Source organism: Carcharodon carcharias, chromosome 13, assembly GCF_017639515.1.
Source record: "Carcharodon carcharias isolate sCarCar2 chromosome 13, sCarCar2.pri, whole genome shotgun sequence".
Classification (NCBI taxonomy): domain Eukaryota; kingdom Metazoa; phylum Chordata; class Chondrichthyes; order Lamniformes; family Lamnidae; genus Carcharodon; species Carcharodon carcharias.
Window position 1 is genome coordinate 90,392,583 of NC_054479.1, and position 21,856 is coordinate 90,414,438.

Here is a 21,856-nt window from a genome sequence, read left to right on the forward strand (position 1 = left end):
AAGGATATGCAGGCATTGGACAGGGTGCAGAGGAGGTTTACCAGGATGCTGCCTGGTCTGGAGGTTATTAGCTATGAGGAGAGGTTGGAGAAACTTGGATTGTTCTCACTAAAGCAACGGAGATTGAGGGGCGACTTGATAGAAGTTTACAAAATTATGAGTGGCATGGACAGAGTAGATAGTCAGAAGCTTTCTCCCAGGGTGGAAGAGTCAATTACTAGGGGAACTAGATTTAAGGTGAGAGGAGAAAACTATAGTTCCTCCCGCATTTGACTGAAAACTATTAGATCATCAATATAAACCACACAATTGCTTAGACCTGCAATTACTTTGTTTGTCAGGATGGGAATAGAGGGATACGGACCCTGGAAGTACAAAATGTTTTAGCTGACGGGCAATATGATCAGTGCAGGCTTGGAGGGCCGAAGGGCCTGTTCCTGTGCTGTACTTTTCTTTGTTCTAACACCAACCTCAAAGTTTCTTTTTCAATCATTGGATATCTTCTCTGTTGTACGTTCAGCTTCCTTGAAAAATATCCTATCGGTTTTTCAATTCCAGCATCATCTTGTAACAGTACAGCCCCAATGCCTATATCACTTGCATCAACGGCCAACTTGAATTGCTTGGCATAATTGGCTACCGCCAAAACTGCTGTCGTAGTTAATACAGTTTTCAAGCTATCAAATGACTTCTGACACTCCAGTGTCCATTGAAACGTCTTGTTCTTTAATAGTTCAGTCAGTGGAGCAACCACTTGACTAAAATTCGGTACAAATTTCCAGTAAAAACCATTTGTGCTCAGAAATCTCAAAGCTTCTCATTTTGTTGTAGGCACTGGGAAATCCATGATAGCCTTGACTTTCACATCTCTCAGGGCTACCTTACCATGTCAAATGATGTGGCCTAGATACATAACTTAAGCTTTTGCAAATTCACTTTTAGCTAAGTTCATCACCAAATTAGCTTCTTGTAGTTGAATAAATAATTCTTCCAGATTCTGTAAATGCTCCTCCCACATTTGACTGAAAACTATTAGATCATCAATATAAACCAGACAATTGCTTAGACATGCAATTACTTTGTTTGTCAGTCTTTTTGAAATGTTGCAGGTGCATTCTTCATACTAAATGGCATGACTTTAAACTAATATAGTCCACTTGGCATTACAAAAGCTGATATCTCCTTTGCTCTCTCCGACAATGGTATCTGCCAATATCCTTTTAGCAAGTCAATCGAGGGGGAGGTGATAGTGTAGCAGTATTATCGCTGGACTAATAATCCAGAGACCCAGGGTAATGCTCTGGGGACCCGGGTTCAAATCCCGCCATAATGGAATCAGATGGTAGAATTTGAATTCAATAAAAATCTGGAATTAAAAGTCTAATGATGACCATGAAACCTTTGTCTATTGTTGTAAAAACCCATCTGGTTCACCAATGCCCTAAGGAAATCTGTCGTCTTTGTCTGGTGTCTGAAATGGCCGAGCAAGCTACTCACTTGTAACAAAGTCGCTAAAAAAAGGATGAAACCAGGCGGACCACCTGGTATCAACCTAGGCAGCCCTGTCGATCCTGCAAAATCTTCCTTACTAACATCTGGCGGCTAGTGCCAAAATTGGGAGAACTGTCTCACAGACTAGTCAAGCAAACAGTCTGATATCGTCACGGAATCATACCTTACAGATAATGTCCCAGATACCACCATCCCTGGGTATGTCTTGTCCCACAAGCAGGACAGACCCAGCAGAAGTGGCGGCACAGTGGTATACAGTCGGGAGGGGGTTGCCTTGGGAGTCCTCAACATCGACTCTGGACATGAAGTCTCAAGACATCTGGTGAAACATAGGCAAGGAAACTTCCTGCTGATTACCATGGACCGCCCTCCCTCAGCTGATGAATCAGTGCTCCAACTGGAAGAAGCACTGAGGGTGGCACGGGCGCAGAACGTATTCTGGGTGGAACCACAACTGACTGAATCCTAAATGACATAGCTGCTAGATTAGTGGTGAGGGAACCAACAAGAGAGGGAAAAACCATACTTGACCTTATCCTCACCAGCCTGCCTGCCGCAGATGCATCTGTCCATGACAGTATCGGTAGGAGTGACCACCGCACAGTCACTGTGGAGACAAAGTCCCGCCTTCACATTGAGGATACTCTCCATCGTGTTGTGTGGTACCACCATTGTGCTAAATGGGATAGATTTCGAACAGATCTAGCAACTCATGGGCATCAGCAGCAGCATTGTACTCAAGCATAACCTGTAACCTCATGGCCTGGCATATCCCCCACTCTACCATTACCACCAAACGAGGGGATCAGCCCTGGCTCAAAGAAGAGTGCAGGAGGAGCAGCACCAGGCATACCTATAAATGAGGTGTCAACCTGGTGAAGCTATAACCTGTATGCCAAACAGCGGAAGCAGCAAGTGATAAACAGAGCTAAGTGATCCCACAACCAATGGATCAGATCTAAGCTCTGCAGTCCTACCACATCTAGTCATGAACGGTGGTGGACAATTAAATAACTCACTGGAGGAGGAAGCTCCACAAATACCCCCATCCTCAATGATGAAGGAGCCCAGCAAAATTCAGTGCAAAAGATAGGGCTGAGGCATTCACAACAATCTTCAGCTAGAAGTGCCAAGTGGATGATCCAGCTTGGCCTCCTCCGGAGGTCCCTAGCATCACAGATGCCAGTCTTCAGCCAATTTGATTCACACCATGTGATATCAAGAAACGGCTGAAGGCACTGGATACTGCAAAAGCTATGGGCCCTGACAATATTTTGGCAATAGTACTGAAGACTTATGCTCCAGAATTTGCCGCGCCCCTAGCCAAGCTGTTCCAGTACAGCAACAACACTGACATCCACCTGTGGAAAATTGCCCAGGTATGTCCTGTACACTAAAAACAGGACGAATCCAACCCAACCAATTACCACCCCCATCAGTCTACTCCCCATCATCAGTAAAGTAATGGAAGGGGTCACTAACAATGCTATCAAGCGGCACTTGCTTAGCAATAACCTACTCACTGATGCCTGGTTTGGTTTCCACCAAGACCACTCAGTTCCTGATCTCATTACAGCCTTGGTTTAAACATGGGCAAAACAGCTAAACTCCCGAGGTGAGGTGAGAGTGATTGCCCTTGACATCAAGGCAGCATTTGACAGAGCGTGGCATCAAGGAGCCCTAGCAAAACTGGAATTAAAGGGAATCAGGGAAAGCTCTCTGCTGTTGGAGTCATACCTATCACAAAGGAAGATGGTTGTGGTTGTTGGAGGTCAGTCATCTCAGCTCCAGGACATCACTGCAGGGGTTCCTCAGGGTAGTGTCCTAGGCCCAGCCATTTTCAGCTGCTTCATCAATGACCTTCCTTCCATCATAAGGTCAGAAGTGGGGGTGTTCGATAATGATTGCATAATGTTCAGCACCACTCGCAACTCCTCAGATACTGAAGCAGTCCATGTCCAAATGCAGCAAGACCTGGATAATATCCAGGCTTGGGCTGACAATTGGCAAGTAACATTCGCACCACACAAGTGTAAGGCAATGACCATTTCCAACACAAGAGAATCCAACCATTGCCCCTTGACATTCAATAGCATTACCATCACTGAATCCCCCACCATCAACATCCTGGGGGTTACCATTGACCAGAAACTGAACTGAACTTGCCATATAAGTATGGTGGCTACAAAAGCAGGTTAAAGGCTAGGAATAGTGTGACGAGTAACTCACCTTCCTACTCCCCAAAGCCTGTTCACCATCTACAAGGAACAAGTGAGGAGCGTGATGGAACACTCCCCACTTGCCTGGATGACTGCAGCTCCCACAACACTCAAGAAGCTAGACAGCGTCCAGGACAAAGCAGTCCACTTGATTGGCACCACATTCACAAACATTCACTCCCACCACCACCACCGACGCACTGTAGCCGCAGTGTGTACCATCTAGAAGATGCACTGCAGGAATTCACCAAGGCTCCTTAGACAGCACCTTCTAAACCCATGACCACTACCACCCAGAAGGACAAGGGCAGCAGATAGATGGGAACACCATCACCTGGAAGTTCCCCTCCAAGACACTCACCATCCTGACTTGGAAATATATCGCCGTTCCTTCACTGTTGCTGGGTCAACATCCTGGAACTCCCACCCTAACAGCACTGTGGGTGTACCTACACCACATGGACTGCAGCGGTTTAAGAAAGCAGCTCACCACCAGCTTCTCAAGGGCAACTAGGGATGGGCAATAAATGCTGGCCTAGCCAGAGAAGTTCACATCCTGTGAATGAATAAAAAAATCTTTGTGATAAATTTCAATTGTCCCACTTCCTCAATGCAATCCTCCAACTGTGGTATGCGATACGAATCCGCTTTTGTCATTGAATTCACCTTTCTATAGTCCACACAGTCTTTGTAGTCCATCCGGTTTCAGGACCAGTACAACAGTGGATCTCCAGTTACTGCAACTAGATTTAATGATATCATTTTGAAGCATGAAATCAATTTCTTTTTGTGCTTGTGATAACTTTGCCAGATTTAATATATAAGGATGTTGCCTTACTGAAGATGATATTTCTTTACATACATCATGTAAAGCTGAATGTGTCTTTCCCAACTTACTTCCACAAATAGGTTTGTGTGACTACAATGGCTTTGCCAAAGCACTTTGACACTTGCTTGGAAGGAAACTCAATATTTCATTTAAATTTTCAAGCACCCCCTCATTATCCAATTTGATTGGAGGAAAATCAATTTCAGAGTCTTGCACTTCTACCTTTTCTCATCATCCACCATCACTAACACCTCTTTCTGTTCCTCTTCCCTGTCAAAGTACTTTTTAAGCATATTTACTTGACACACCCTCTGCTTCTTTCTTCTATCCGGAGTATTTATTAAATAATTTACTTCACTCAATTTTTTTCCAATCCTGTAAAGCCCACTAAATTTTGCATTTAATGAATCACCTAGTACTGGTAACAAAGCTGGTACTTCCTCACCAGAAACAAACCCGCAAATTTTAGCCTTATCTGCTTTTACTTTCATCACTTGCTGTGAGATCTTTAAATGTTCCCTAGCCAACTCACATGCTCTGTTCAATCTTTCCCTGAAATTTGATACGTAATCCAGGAGAATAGTTTCTGAATTTTGACCCACCAATTTCTCATGAATCAATTTCAGTGGTCCCCTTACCTCATGACCATGAACTCGTTCAAAAAGGCTAAAACCAGTCGATGCATTAGGAGCGTCACTAACAACAAATAACAAAAATGGAACTCCCATTTCCCAATCCTGTGCATAATCAAGACAGTATGTTCTTATCATTGTTCTTAAATTTTGATGGCACCTTTCCAAAGCTCCTTGTGACTCCAGATGATAAGCTGCTGACTTAAATTGTTTTATCCCCAAACTGTTCATTACTTCCTTAAACAGCTGTGACATGAAATTTGACCCCTGATCTGATTGTATTTCCTTAGATAAACCATACCTTGTAAAATATTTAATTAATTCCTCCACAAGCATCTTAGCTGTAATATTTCTTAAAGGTATCGCATCAGGAAACCTAGTAGATGCATTCATTATTGTTAATAAATACTGATTTCCACTGTTAGTCTTAGGGAGGGGTCCTACACAATCAATCATGACCCTGGTAAAAGGTTCTTCAAATGCTGGCATTGGGATTAAAGGCGCCGGCTTAATCACTGCTTGTGCTTTTCCTGTTACTTGACATATGCGACATGTTCTACAGAATTTGACTACATCCCTATGCAATCCTGGCCAAAAAATCCCCTTTAATTCCTAAATATCCCCCCATTGGAATTTCATGAGCAATCCTCAGAATCTCATTTATATAACCTAATGGGATGACAACCTGATGCACCTCCCTCCAGCTTTCATTTGCTGAGGCATGATCCGACCTCCACTTTCTCATTAATATATTCCCTCGAAGATAACATACCAAAATACATTTTGCTTTGGTTTCTGAATAAGCTTTCTGATATTAACTCTTAATTGCAAATCATTTTTCTGTAACTCCACTAACCTCTGAGTTAAACACTTCAACTGAATGGTCTTGCATTCCTTCCTCTTGAACAATGTTATCACATACAGTGCCAGCTAATTGGATTTTGAAACCACCTCCTTGCCTTTGAACTGCCTGCTTATCTTGTTTATTTTGTTCTTCCCCATGGGCTTTTGATCGCATTATAACATGATCAGGGAACAGTCTAGGATGTTCCTTCTGTAGCATTTCTGTTGAAAACACTTCTACAGGCTGCTCCACTACCACAGGCATCACCTACATTTGCGATCCAGCTATATCATTACCCAAAATAAATTGAACCCCTGCAATGGGCAATTTTTTCATCATTTCAACTATATCTTCATCTGTCTTCCATCTGCTCTTTAAATTTACCTTCCACAATGGAAGATTTAGCATCTACCTGAACCCCACTTATTATTACCTTCTCCTGTAACGCTCCCTCTGGACAAACATTACTATCCCACAACATTAAGGATTGACTAGCCCGTGTCTCTTAAAATTTTAAGATATTTACCTATTCCACCCTGTACACATGAAAAGACTATCCTTTCACATGCAAAATCTTTAAACATTTCTGCAACCTGCTCCTCAGAATTCTCGAGTAAACTATGAACACAATCCCACTTCTTTACCTTTCACTGATTCTCCTTGTTTCACCTGTACACAAACCACTGTTTTCTCCTGTGCCTGAACCTCAGAACCCACTGTACTTATACTTCCAGAATTTTTCTGTACCCCAATAATTCCTACAGATTTTCTTGTAGGAAAATCTCCAACACACTGATTTTGTGTGCCCCACTTTATTACAATGAAAGCATTTCAATTTTCGAATATCATTTCTACCTTCAGCATCTTCCTTTTTGTTCTGAGAAAAAACTTCTTGGGAACTTCCAGCTGCTCCTCTTCCCTGACTACCTACTTCCTTTCACCTTCCCACTTTATATCTTTTTCCAAATTGAAAGGGTGACAGAGAAAAGGTTTAATTCTATGAACTAATTCAACCATCAGCTATCTCGGCTCCTTGTCTTACTGAATCAACCTTCTGTTTCTCCACATGAGTTCTCACTACCGAAGGGATTGAATCTTTAACTTCTTCCAAAAGAATGACTTCCCTAAGAGCTGCATAGGTTGTTTCTATTTTTAAAGCCTGTATCCACTGATCAAAATTATTTTGTTTTACTCTTTCAAACTCAGTATAAGTTTGCCCAGGCTGTTTTCTCATATTCCTAAATTTCTGCCTGTATGCTTCAGGAACCAACTCATATGTACGCAAAATAGTTTTTTCACCACATCATAATTCACCAACATTTCTTCTGAAAGTGAAGCATATACCTCAAGACCCCTACCTAACAACTTAAACTGTAATAATAAAGTCCAGTTTTCCTCTGGCCACTTCATCTGTTTGGCTAGCTTCTCAAATGAAATAAAGAATGCTTCAATATCTTTTTCCTCAAACTTTAGAAGAGCTTGTACAAATTTAAACATATCCCCAGTGGGTTCTACTCTAGAGACAAATCTTTTCTCACCTACTGAAGTCTCTTTTCTAACTACCAACACTTTCAGTTGGAATTCTCTTTTTCTTTCTTTCCTCCTTCTCCATCTTTGTAATTTCTAATTTCCTTTTAAAAGCCATTTCTCTGTCTTTTGCTTCAAATTCAAGCTTTGTCATTTTCAACTGAAGTCTCACTACCTCCAGCTGTGACTCACTAGTGTCAGGTTTCACTTCCAACTGTACTTGCTGACCTATACTTTTAACTATATCAGGTTTCCTAGCTCTCACAGGTATTCCCAATTTTTGCTTATCCGCCAACTCTGTTAAATTACTTTTAGTTATTTTCTTCAACACTCTTCTACTCCCAAACAAGTCTTAGCAATTTCCAAAGCCAATTTGCAGTCTCACCACTTCTAAAATACCTCACCAACTCCTGACTTCAAAGTGCCTCTAGTACTCGTAAATTTAAGTTCACCAATTCCTAACAAATCAAGGAATTAGGAATATAATTAATCCCGGACAAGCCCCCAATTGTTATGCAGTTGGTAAAGAGGAGTTATTTAAAAATTCCAGTGGGAAACTTTAAACAACTTTCATAACCTATAATTTTAAGTGTTAAAATCAAGATGCGAATCTAAATTCAGGAATCAGGCCACCAGTTCGAGGTTTTGCATTAAACTAAGTGAAACATTTTATTAATGCCACAGGTTATTAACATGTACACATGGCTACAAATTACTATCATAACTTTCAACAAATTCCCAAACTAATCTCCATTAACGCAACAGCAACCCATAGGCTTAACCAAACACCAGGCAAAGCATTTTCACCTTACGAACATCAGCGAACATCCCCACTTCTGATGTTACGATGGAAGGAGGGTCATTCCTGAAGCAGCTGAAGATGATTTGAGCCAAGGAAATTACCCTGAGGAACTACTGCAGCAACACCCCAGAACTGAGATGATTGACTGTCAACAACCATAAACATCTTCCTTTGTGCTAGGTATGACTCCAACCAGTGCAGAGGTTTCAACCCAATTCCCACAGATTTCAAAATTTTGCTAGGGCTTCTTAATGGCAGAATTAGTAAAATGCTGCCTTTTTGTCAAGGCCAGTCACTCTCACCTTTACAGGTCAGCTCATTTATCCATGTTTGGACCAAGGCTGTAATGAGGTCAGGATCTGAGTGGTCCTGAGGGAAAGCAAACTGAGCATCAGTGAGCAGGTTATTGCTGCTGCTTGATAGCGCTGTAGCTGACCCCATCACTTTGCTGATGATCGAGGGCCAACTGATAGGGCAGTAATTGGCTGGGTTGGGTTTGTAGATCCTGATGAGACTTGTGGTATCAGCTATGTGCAGAATTATAATTATTAGCTTGTTGAGGAAAAACTGGGTGCTGCTTCAAAAAAAAACAGCCCCGCTGTGAACGATCTCCTTTGAGCTGGCTTGATTGACCGCTCTGTGATCAGGGGACAAGCCTGTGAACCCATTTCATGAGCTCAGTGGCGGTTTGTGCGAACAATGACACAGTCATACACCTCAGGAAGTCTTACAGTTTACTGGGCTGTGTAAGAAACACTTCAGCATTGTCGAAAATTGTTAGCCATCAATGCAAACAAGTGAACTACTTATGCTTTATTAAAGCGGCAAAGGGACACATTTAAACTTGCTCACCCAACAGAAACCAGGACTGGCAGGCAGATCAAACCTTCCAAGTAACTCATGCAATGAAGTTCCGCTCTCTTCCCACAGTTTACATTCTTAACCTGCTATTTGCAGCTAATGAGAAGGACAGGCACCAGAATAAGAGAAGGGAGTTTTCCTATTATTTTTGGGCTAATTTTCAACCACCAAGAATAAAGGAACTACTAATTCCTCACAATGTTGGTTTGTACAAACATGTCTGTTGTGGTTACTTACATAATAATAATAACTGCATTTTGAGAGAAGAAAATTTTTTGGGAGATGCCATTAGGTGCTACATCGATGTCTTTTTCTACACTTCCTTACACGTACCTTTTAATTAATTTAATGTCATACAACAACTTGAGTCTTGAAACCAGAATCCATGTACTAAAATGTTGTGTGTGGTCAGAAATGAATTGTGCTTGTGAAACTTGGAGCACTGGGAAAGAGTAAGACAGGAAAAAAATCAACAGCTTTTAAATGTGGTGCTTAGGAAGGATCCTAAGAGTTAGCTGGGTGGAGAAAGAAATTAATAAAGAACTACTGAATGAGGCTGGAAGAACAAGAGAACTTCTAAATAATACCAAAAGACAACAAATAGAGCTCTTCACACATGTTATTCATACAGAAGGGCTGGAGTAGCTAATCGCCACCAGAAGGACTAACAGAAGAAAAACAAGAGGTCAACAGTAAAGGAAGCAGCTAGACAACATTAAAGACTGGCTTAACCAGAACTCCAATAATAAAGTCATTCATCATTGCTATGATCAGAAAGCTTGAAAGGCCCACGCTACTCGACATAGCCCATAGATGACGAATGTCATACCTGCATAAGTTTAAAACATTAGATAAAGCCTATAGTCATACTCATGACATACAAGATACACGGACACTCAGCCACCAGTGTAATAATATTAATTATATTTAAAATTAATTAATATTTACATATTATTGTATTTTTTGTACGTAGTGTATTTTTGTCCTTCAGTCACTCTCTCTTTTAATCAGCAAGAGCACGTATTCAGCAAATTCCTCTAGAGATCTAGTTCCCGCATTGTGCTTACAGATGTAGTCTGCCACTTTCAGAACAGGAGATGTCGCATCAAGAGGAGCACCCCGAACTTCAGCTTTCTTCAGGCACTCAAGGTCAGATTCCGCATATCCTATTTTTTGAGACAAAGGAAATTTAATTTTTAAAAAAGATTGTGAATACTCTATACTGAAGACTTTCAAAACATTGCAGAGATGGGGAGGGGCATAGAAGGATTTGAACTCGAGAATGAGAATTTTATATTCAAGGCATTGCCAAACTGAAAATCAATAGGGGATAAGTCACCCTGCACAATGTTCTGTCTATTTTAAGTGAATAGAATGAGTGGGTTCCCTCTTAAATGTGACCCAATAACCCCAAGTGCAGGATGAAAACTGTACTGAAGACTTGCAGCCTTTAAACTGTTAACATTTATTTTGCATTTTATTGGGCAAGTGCATTATGATGCATAAGTTGTAAAGGTGCGCTTTCAATAACGTGGGGTTTAATTTAGGATAATAATTCTAGATGGAAATAATGTTTTGATTTTTCCATCAAAACAATCAAAAACAACTCCAGCTACACTTTAATCAGATCTGATTGTGTGCAAGAAAATCATTTTAGAGGACCTAACTCCCTTGAGAAGCTGATAAGTCTTTACTAGAGATCAGTCACTGCTGTAATGTTGGAAACGTGGCAGCAAGGTCCCACAGACAACAATATGATCGTGACTTGAGTTTTTTTTTAAGCGATGAAGGCTGAGGGATAAATATTAGCCTGGGCACTGGGGTAAACGCTCCAGCTCTTCATCGAATTATGTCATGAGATCTTTTACGTCCAATTGAAAAGGCAGGCAGGGCTTTGGTTTAACATCTCGTTCACAAGATGGCAGCTCTGACAGTGGTGGAGTGGTTATGATTGGAAGTATGCAACAGGCCAGAATTAGAGAAATGCAGATATGTCAGAGGATTGTGGGGTTGGGTGAGATTTCAAAGATAGGGGGGGACGAGAAGGAAAGGATTTTAAAACAGGTTGAGAATTTAAAATCAAGACATTGCTTGACTGGGAGCCAGTGAAGGTCAGTGGGCACATGGGTGTAATGGGGATGGGACTTGGTGTGAGTTAAGACACTGGCAGCAGAGTTCTGGGTGACCTCAAGCTGGTATTCATTAAGCATCTTAATGACGCCTAAACTATAGCAGAGTCTTGTAAAATTGGATGGCAATTAGGATGAAAGGAAAAACATAGCTTGAATTTTTATAGAATGAAATGTTTGGAAATAATACTGGGACAGAGGGAGGCATCTTTAAAGCAGGTTTAAAAGGCAAAAAGTAACCTCCGAGGACCTTAATCCAACTAATCAAAACTGATTAATACACCAGCCATTTCAACAGCTTGTACAATTCTTATAATCGCAAGACCTACCTAAGTAAGCCACATTTTTCCAAAGGATGCTTGACGTTTTCATCAAATTTTCCACAGTGTTCAGTTTGTTTTGGGCATCTCCCTCCCCTTCAAGTTTTGAATTATTAGAATTAATCTTTGGGATGAATGCCACCTGGAGAGAACAGAGCAAACCATCACCTCAATTTTCTCCCTTATTAAACCAGGCATTAAAACATATACACTCTGGTGAGGGTTGAGCAGTGATTCGCTCACATGGACTTCATTTGTTTCTTTTTATTATTACATTTCACTTGAAAGGCTCTCTTTACTTTCTCTCACCTGTTTCCTAACTCCAGAAATAACAAAGCTGGTCGGCTCAGAATTGAGGCCTGGAGTCAGAAGCCGGCTGAAGGCTACAAAGCAAGGGAAAACTTGGCTGTAATGGTCCTTGCACCATATATTGAGCAACATGTGTACAGGTTACAACATGGGAAACAGGTCTCCGGTGTGTCAACATTTAGAATTATGTTCCTGTGGAGGGGAATCACATTTGCCTCCCCCTGTTCCCATAGCCTTTTATCCTTTTTTCCCTTCACCAATCCAAACTAATCTTGAATCCCAACATATTTTTTGCCTCAACCACTATCTTGCAGATTCACAAATCTGTAAAGAAGCTGTTTGTACCCTCTCTTCTAATCTCTTACATTTAATCTTGTATTCATGGCCCCTCACTCTAGACTCCTCAATTACTGTTTGGCCTCCTTCTTTGCTGTAAGGGTCTATGATTTCATCGGGTGGCAATTATGATCAAAGGATGGACATAGCTTGTATTTTTATACCGAGGAGCTCCTGCAATGATGTCCTGGAGCTGAGATGGCTGACCTCCAACAACCACAACCATCTTCCTTTGTGCTAGGTATGACTCCAACCAGCGGAGAGTTTTCCCCCTGATTCCCATTGACTCCAGTTTTGCTAGGGCTCCTTGATGCCACACTCTGTCAAATGCCTCGATGTCAAGGGCAGTTACTCTCACCTCACCTTGGGAGTTCGGCTCTTTTGTCCATGTTTGAATCAAGGCTGTAATGAGGTCAGGAGTTGAGTGGCCCTTGTGGAACCCAAACTGGGCATCAGTGAACAGGTTATAGCTAAGTAAGTGGCGTTTGATAGCACTACTGATGACCCCTTCCATTACTTTACTGATGATCGAGAGTAGGCTGATGGAGCAGTAATTGGCCGGGTTGGATTTGTCCTGCTTTTTGTGTACAGGACATCCCTGGGCAATTTTCCACGTAGCTGGGTAGATGCCAGTGTTGTAGCTGTACTGGAATAGCTTGGTTAGGGGCGCAGCAAGTTCTGGAGCACAAGTCTTCAGTACTATTGCTGGAATATTGTCAGGTCCTATAACCTTTGCAGTATCCAATGCCATCGGCCGTTTCTTGATATCATGTGGAGTGAATCGAATTGGCTGAAGACTGGCATCTGTGATGCTGGGGCCCTCTGGAGGAGGCCGAGATGGGATCATCCACTCGGCACTTCTGGCTGAAGATTGTAGCAAATGCTACAACCTTATCTTTTGTACGATGTGTTGGGCTCCCCCATCATTGAGGACGGTGATATTTGTGGAGCCTCCTCCTCCAGCGAGTTGTTTAATTGATGTGGCAGGACTGCAGAGCTTAGGTCCAATCCATTGGTTGTACGATCGCTTAGCTCTGTCTATCATTTGCTGCTTATGCTGTTTGGCACACAAGTAGTCCTGTATTATAGCTTCACCAGGTTGACCTCTCATTTTTAGGTATGCCTGGTGCTGCTCCTGGCATGCCCTCTTGCGCTCTTCATTGAACCAGGGTTGAATCCCTGGCTTGATGATGATGTTGGAGTGATTGGAAATGCCAGGCCATGAGGTTTCAGATTATGCTCGAGTACAATTCTGCTGCTGATAACCCACAGCGCCTCATGGATGCCCAGTCTTGAGCTGATAAATCCGTTTGAAATCTATCTCATTTAGCACGATGGTAGTGCCACACAACACGATAGAGGGTATCCTCAATTTGAATGCAGGACTTCGTCTCCACAAGTACTGTGTGGTGATCTCTCCTACTGATGCTGTCATGGACTTCTATCCTGTATACATGAAATAAATCTGAATTTATGAATAAATGATAGGCTTAACTATTTCCATTCTTTTGTTGAATATGATTCCTGGACAGGAATCCCAAATCGATAAAACACCATTAGTGATTTAACAAAACCTATTAATTTTTTTCAAGAAACCTAACATATCAGCTACTGCAAATAGAATGATTAAATGTCAGATTTCTTAGATCAGCAAATTCATAACATTCAATGCACCATTTAAATATCTATAATACAGATTATTATTTATCCAGTTGCATACATGTAATACAAGCCCATAAACCGACTAAATGCTGTTGGTGGACCTACTTCAGACTAAGTTTTAGTAGATGCTTTGCGCACACCAGATACTGACATCACAGGTAGGTGTTACCAAATGATCCAGTTTGGTTGGATCCCAAGCAGAATTTTACCAAAGTAACTATTTATTACTAGTCTGAAAGCAACACAAGACTACAGTGATACATTTCAGGTTTCCCTTGCCCTGCAATATATACTGTACCATTCACAAGTACATAAGTGGTTCCATTAGTAAACCTAGCATCCACCCCCCTCAAAATAAAAACCTCTATTCACTACTATGTAGCAGTTACCACATCTGGAATTAACTCCAAACCACAGTAAGCACCCAGCAGACAAATACGACATGGTGATTGGTAAAAGAACCAGAGGCAGCATGAGGAAAAACCTTTTTTCCAAAATGAGCAGTTAGAACAAAAGGAATGGAGTGGGCTTTCAGCACCTTCAACCTGTTCTGTCATTCGTCAGCTCATGGCTGATATATACCTGAACTCCATTCAACTGCCTTTGATCCATTTTACTTGTTAGGGGAAAATTAAAAATGCTAAAAGAGAACACTCAGAATTTACTGAAGAATACTTAAAATCTCCAGGCAGACAGGGCTGCTAAGCATATTAAGAGTTGACGATTACCAGATGAACATTGCACAGCCTTGAGATTCAGGCTGAAGACACAATCAGGACATAAGATAGATTAAGTGCACTCCCCTCTCACATAGGGAAGGGGCAGATGGTTTTAGCTTAGATATGGGAAGTCATACAATGGACAAAGAAGGGGCTTTGATGAAACACAAACAGTCTTCAGTTGTGAGAACCAAGGTCTTTGTGCACGTGTTTTAATTTTGATTGGATAATATAATTATGTATACCACCTTTAGAATAATTTGTTAGCAAAATCACATGCTTATGTACTCAATAGGATAGAGTTAGCAAGAGACTGGTGTGTCAGTTACTGATTGGATGTATTCAAATGTACTCAAATGTATGATAAGCCAAAGTACAAAAGTAATGAAATCTGGGAGCTGGGTCTTCATTCTTAGGAATGATTGCGGCTCCCTTGTATATGCTTGATTAAAACTGGTTAAGGGAAGCCTGAGTCTCTGTGGTCGCTGCGTGATCGGGGATTGTAACTTCTCCTCTTCAACTGGCCTATGTGGTAGTTGCTATGATTGGAGGGGGTGACTTCTTCATTCCTTTATACCCATAACTAGCAAAAATCTATCAATCTATCTGAAGCCTTGATAATTTCAATTCATCCAGCATTCACAGCCAGTATTTTCTCCATTACATTTTGTTTTAACCTGATGTTAAATTCACAACATTCCTCCCCTTGACTTATTTTGACATTTACTGGTAGCACTTGAATTTGTCCTTTTCCTCCACTTTGAAGGTACTCACTTAAGAGGTCTGCCACTTCCTCATTGGCCAATATCTTCTCAACTGCATTCATCTTTCATTGGCCCCACATTTTATTTCCCACTCACTTTCTCCTAATATACAAGAAGTTTTCCTTTGGAATTAAGAATTTCTAAAAGAAGCATTTTGACTTAGAAAGGGCCTTGGTTAGGAGAGGTTTCAGCTGGAAGTAGGCCAGTGTGAGTTGAGGAGAGATCCATAGCATCTGTTTGAGATGGCATCTATCACTTGGGATTCGGGAGCGTGGTGCTCCTGACCACAGGTCGCCGTAGGTTTACATAGACTGTGTATTTACTGTGAACATTAAAGTATAAGATAGCTTTTGTAACTTGTGTTATCCTTTCAAATCTGTATATATTTGTAAAAGGTATAGTTGTGCGTGAAGGGGTATTGTAATTTAGTTTATCTTTTCTTGTTGAATAAATGCTTTACTATTTTGTTAAAATGTTCTTCAGCTGACTCCTGTGACTCTGTTCAGTAGCTACTCTCCAGGTATCGAAACAAACAAAAATAAAAGTTAGGATCTATCAAACTGGGTTCCACTTTGGGATCAGACTTGTCCAGGGATAACCTCAACTGGGGTCATAACAACCTGTACGTAACTGTGGTAAAAATTGTCTGCAGTACAACCACAAAACAATGCTTTAAATATTAATATTAAATAATATAGGAAAATGTAAGTTAACAAAGTTTAAAAAAACACATTCGCACCTGAACATGTATGTCCGCTAGTGTTCTGAGCACTGGAACGTCATTCTCATTAAATTTCCTCTTCCGGCTTGAGCTTGGGCCTTCCTGGAAGTCTTCATCCAAGTTACAAACCAGCAACTTTACATCCTTGTGCTTACCCAAGTAACCATAGCTATATAAGAAAGAAAATAAATGATCAGCTGGTTCAAACAGAAATTGCTTGAGCACTTGAAGGAAATAAATTTGCAGGGCTACAAGAATCAAGCGAGTGGGATTGACTGGATTGCTCCACAGAGAGCCAGCATGGACTCAATATGCTGAATGGCCTCCTTCTTAAATGACTCTAATAGTGAGCGGTGTAGATAATGAAGAGAAACAGTAAAATCCTTACCATTCTATGATCGATATTTAACCTTTTCCCACAAATAGAAATTTGCTCCAACCCTAATCGCAGAAAGTCAAGATGATCTCATCCCAATGCTGCTGGTTCATAACCTTACATAAGGAGCAATTTTCAGTTCCTTACATAAAAGAGGCAAAGGACAGCTAAAAAACCAGCCTCTCCACTTCTCTCACCTCCTTTAAGACTCCACGTAGAATCTACCTTTTTGTCCAAGTGTTTGACCATCTGTCTTCCTCTTTTGGTTGTGTCAATCCTTCTTTGATCACTTTCCTGTGAAGCTCCTGGAGATGCTTTATTATGTTAAAGCAGCTTTTTATTAACACAAGATATTGTTGTTTTACAGGATTATCTGGATAGCAATCTCTCTGTTCAGGTACCATGTCCTAAGAGGGCGTTGGCGAACATGGGCCCCCATGTTAATCTTCCTCTAGAGGTGTGGATCATCTTGATTGGTGGTACATTCAAGCAGTTTGCGAGCTCTTTAGAAAGATCATTCTTTGTCTAGCTTGATTTCTTTTACCATCAATCTTTTCCATCAGCATCAGACTTTCTAAATGATGGGGGGGAGAGACAGGATTTTCAGATGGCGGAGTTCCCCTCACTCGGGAGGGAATCCCGCCTCAGAGCTGCCTGCCTATCAGCCTCTTGTCCCAGCAGCATCAGAGGCTGCAGTGGACAGGATTGGGACTGCAAGCAGTCCCCAGAGTAAGTCCCAGAAGTCCAGGACCATGTAAGTTTTGGGGGTCCTCATGGCAGATAGGGGAGTTGAGGCCTGTGGGGGTGGGCAGAGGGGGATAAGGCTGTTGCTGGAAAGGACAGAGATCAGTGGGGCATGTGTAGAGGAAGCACCTGCTGGGGCCAGACCTTTCAGGGGGTGGGGGCGTCCAATATTGAAAGAAGGCTGTTGATGGGGGCGACCACACCCCCCTTTCCTGCCAGAAGCCTGAACAGGATCACTTTTTGGGCTTCCCTCACCCCTAAACTCCTCCTGCCAGCTTGAAGAGGCTGGATGGGAAGTATTCCTTAAGTGGTCATTAATTGGCCATTTAAGGGCCTCAGTTGGGGTGGGGTGCCAGCCTAGGCCTCAATGGTCCCACTGTAAAATTGTGAAGAGGTTGGGGTGGGTGAGAGCCCAGTGGGAAGGTCACACAAAGAGTTTTACAGCCATCCCCCTGCCTACAAACCTACAGGTGGGGGAACGAAAAATTCTACCCATGATTTCTTATCCATGATTTCATGGATAGTATTAGGCAGGTTGATAATGTCGGACATGGCAAAAAACATCAGGTGGTGTTAGCACATTTTCATATTGTTTTAACTCTCATATTAGAAAACCACTTGTCCCCTTCAGAGCTCCTTCATAAATAGGAGATCATATGATGCTTCTTTCTGGTGACACTGTGGAAGGGTGGAAAGCAGTGGGAAAAAGTCTAAAAATCAACAAAGAGTTAAATTCTGGACAAATCTTGTGGTTTTTGAAGCGATAAGACACCATTGAGGGAGGGAATTTCAGAGTAGGACTATGGCCAATAGTAGGAGGAGAGAAAATGATCAGAAGGAGGAACATTTGGAGGGAATTATATTGCTAGAGGAGCTTATTGAGGTAGGGTAGAGCAAGGGGACAGAGGGATCCAAAGACAAAAATGAATAATTTTGCTTCAGAGAATGGGCAGCCAATGAAACTGAGGAAAAACAAGAGCAATGGATGAATGAGATTCAGTGTGAGTTGGACACCCATGCAGAGGTTTGATCAAGTTGTAATTGGACCTAATATATAGCAACAGACAGAAAATACTAGTAGAAGTAGTTTACATGCCCCATAACAGTAGTTACAATATTATACAGGGTATAAATCAGCAAGTTAGAGGCAAAAGTAGTCTGGAGGGCAAGTTCACAGAATGCATTTGAGAAATTTTTTAGAACAACGTATGAAGAAAACAGGCTGGTTTAGATTTACTGTTGTGAAATGAGACAGGATTAATTATCTTATAATAAAGGATCCTCTAAGGAGAAATGATCATAATATGCTGAATTTCAAGTTTTAACACCTGAACCCAAAGGAGAAGAGAAATGCTCTTGCTGCTTGCAGACTCTCGGACTCTGAGCAGGTCAGAACGAGAGCTTTGGGGAAGGTTTATTGAAAGTTTAACTAATAGGGTAGATAAAAGGGAACCAGTAGATGCAATATTTTTGGATATTCAAAAGACATTCTATGTCTTTTGAATGTCCAAATACATTACATCTTCCATAAGGTGCCACACAATAAACTGTTACACAAGATTAGGGTTCATGGGATGGGGGTAACATATTAGCATGGATTGAGGATCGTTTCTCACACACAAAGTAGAGCAGGAATAAATGGGTAATGTTTGTGTCGGCAGGTTGGGGCTAGCTAGGTATCGCAACTTTTAGTGCATGGGCCTCTGCTATTTACAATCTATGTCATCACTTGGATGATGGGAGAGTATGTAAAAGAATCCATGTTTGCTCATGATACAAAGCTAGCTGGGACAGTAACTATGAGGAGGACAACACAAAAATGGCCTCAAAAGGATACATATAGGTTAAGTGAGTCAGCAAGAAGGTAGATGATGAAATATATGATAAATTATTACTTTGGTAGGGAGAATAGAAAATATTGTTTAGGCAAGAGAGTAGTAAATGTTGGTATGTAAAGGGATTTGGATGTCCTTATACATGAGTCACAATGTTAACACACAGGTGCAGCAAGCAATAAGGAAGGCAAATGATGTGTTAGGCTTTACTGCAAGAGAGTTGCATTTTAAGTCTAGGGATGTCATTCTGCAATTATAAAGGGTTTTGATGAGACCACACCTTAAATATTATTGGTTTGCTTACCCAAGGATGGATATATTAGCCTTAACAGGGGTACAAAAGTTCATTACATTGATCTCAGGGATGAGAGGATGAGGAGACACTGAGTAGAATGGGCTTACATTCTCTGAAGTTTAAAAGAATGAGGTGATCTCACTGAAACATCTAAAATTCTTTAGGGACTTGACAGCGTAGACATGGGTGGGGGGGGGACCCAGAGAGTCGAGAATTAGAGGTCATAGTCTCAGGATACGAGTGGCTATTTTGACTGAGATGAGGAGAAATTTCTTCACTCATAGGGTTGCGAACATTCTACTCTGGAATATATTCAAGGCAAAATCGGTAGAATTGTGACACTGAGGGAATCACAAGAAATGGGGATAGGGCTGGAAAGTGGAGTTGAGATAGAAGATCAGTTATGATCTTATTGGAAAGCAAAGTAGGCTGAAGAGCCACATGGACTACTCCTGCTCTTATTTCATATTACAGAGTAGGAGAATCGGAGGCCAGCAAGGAGAATGTTGGAATAGTGGAATCTGGAAGTCACAAAGTCTTATAAGAAAGAATCAATACATCCTCTCTAGCTGTTTACACAATTGCAGAGTGAAGTTCAGTCAATGCTTCTACCAATAAGCATAATTAAGTGCTCCTCACTTTCCTTGAATCCTGTCTAGGGGCAAACTGAATTTCCAGGATTCCTTTTCAGCATTTTCCCAAGAATCCTATCAGCAGATTCCATGTCATTTCGTGCATGTGGGATGGAGTTTGAATGCTGGTAAAAATCAACAGTCATATTTTAAAAAAAGACTAAAGGTTTAATCACCCTGGCAAGTCCTTCCCTATGCCCTGTATTTCAATATAATGCCCAATATTAGAAAGTAAATAACACGCGCAGCAATTTAGAAAAAAAAATATTGAATTAGAGTACAATTCAAAAACAAGTATCACAAAATGGTCAAACGTTCTCGGTTGAGAGAAAATAGAAACAAGCTTGATGCTCATGAATGGTAGAAAAGGAAATGAAAGAAATAACTTGCATTAAATAGCACCTTTCACAACCTTAAAACATGCCACTTACAGCTAGAGCATTTTTGAAGTGTAGTTATTGTTGCAACGGAGAGTAAACCAGCAGCCAATTTGTACATAGCAAGGACACACGCATGCAATGTGCGCGCACACACACACACACACACACACATATTAGATTATCTGAATTACTGATGTTGGGTGCATGATATATATTGCAAGGGGAATTGAATACATAAGTAGCAAAGTTTTACTGCAGCTGTATAGGGCTATGGTGAGACCACACATGGCATCCTGCGTAGAATTTTGGTCTCTATTTGAAAGAAAGATATTATTGCTTTAGAAGCAGTTCAGAGAAGGTTCACTCGATTCATTCCTGGGATGAGCGGCTTATCTTATGAAGAAAGATTGAACAGGTTGGGCCTATACCCATTGGAATTTTGAAGAATGAAATGTAATCTCATAGAAACATATAAGATCCTCAGGGAATCTGATAGGGTAGATACTGGGGGACGATGTTTCCATTTGTGGGAGAGACTAGTACAAGGGGGCACAGTTTAAGACAGATGAGGAGAACTTTTTTTTGACTCATTAGCATGCAGAATTCTCTTCCCTAGAGAGTGTTAGAGGCAGGGTCATTGAAATTATTTAAGGCAGTGTTAGACAGAGTTTTGACAGACAAGGGAGTCAAGGGTTATGGGGGGTGGGAGGGGTGGGGGGGGGGGGGGGGGGGGCTGCAGAGGGCAGAGTGTAGTTGAGACCACAACCAGATCAGCCATGATCTTATTGAATGGTGGGGCAGGCTCAAAGGACTGAATGGCTTACTCCTGCTCCTAAGTCCTATGTCCCCATATTGTGCAGAAAAACAGGGTATACCTTTTAATTGACAATGATGCAGAAGTCATTACTGGACAAATTCTGAAATTTTCTTAGGAAACTCTTATTAGCTGATATTTCATTCACCCACAGCATAGAAGAATTCTGATTCACATGAATGAATGAGAAAGAATTCTTGTTGGAAAATTAATAGCTATATGACAACATATCATAGAAATATGCAACCAGATCATCACATGACAAAGTTACAGTCATTCAAAAATACTTGCACACTAGTTAATTGTAGATAGAAAACACAACTGAAATTTTCTATGAACTAAAATTTTACCTCATTACTCTCTGTTCTGCAATTGGCCAGTCAATGTCTACATCAATGTCGACACTATATTTTGGTTCCATCTCATAGTAGGTCATTTTGCCACCCTAGGCAGGAAAATAGGAAAACTAAAGCAATGATTCAAATGCATGAGCAATGTGCCGAAGCTCTTTCTAAAAGAATTAATTTTCATAGATCATGGCTTTTAACAGTTGCTCTGTTCAATAAAGAGAATTACCTGTTGGGTTCCTATGAT

At 41.2% G+C, this 21,856-nt stretch overlaps 1 protein-coding gene across 2 annotated transcripts in view; it reads right to left on the bottom strand.

Annotated features, from left to right (window-relative positions):
• Positions 1-4,405: 4,405 nt before the first annotated feature.
• The window catches only part of cmasa (cytidine monophosphate N-acetylneuraminic acid synthetase a), a 37,595-nt gene continuing 20,144 nt past the window's right edge, over positions 4,406-21,856 (bottom strand). The window contains exons 5-9 of one of the 2 annotated variants that reach the window (XM_041203494.1): positions 21,613-21,707; positions 16,205-16,355; positions 11,685-11,817; positions 10,175-10,392; positions 4,406-4,474 (exon numbers count right to left, since the gene is read on the bottom strand). In XM_041203494.1, the coding sequence (XP_041059428.1) occupies positions 10,214-10,392; positions 11,685-11,817; positions 16,205-16,355; positions 21,613-21,707 (558 nt within the window). In that variant the 3' untranslated portion in view covers positions 4,406-4,474; positions 10,175-10,213. Of the gene's footprint in view, positions 4,475-9,827; positions 10,393-11,684; positions 11,818-16,204; positions 16,356-21,612; positions 21,708-21,856 lie in introns of those variants that run through there. The other variant, XM_041203493.1, reaches the window with a different exon arrangement.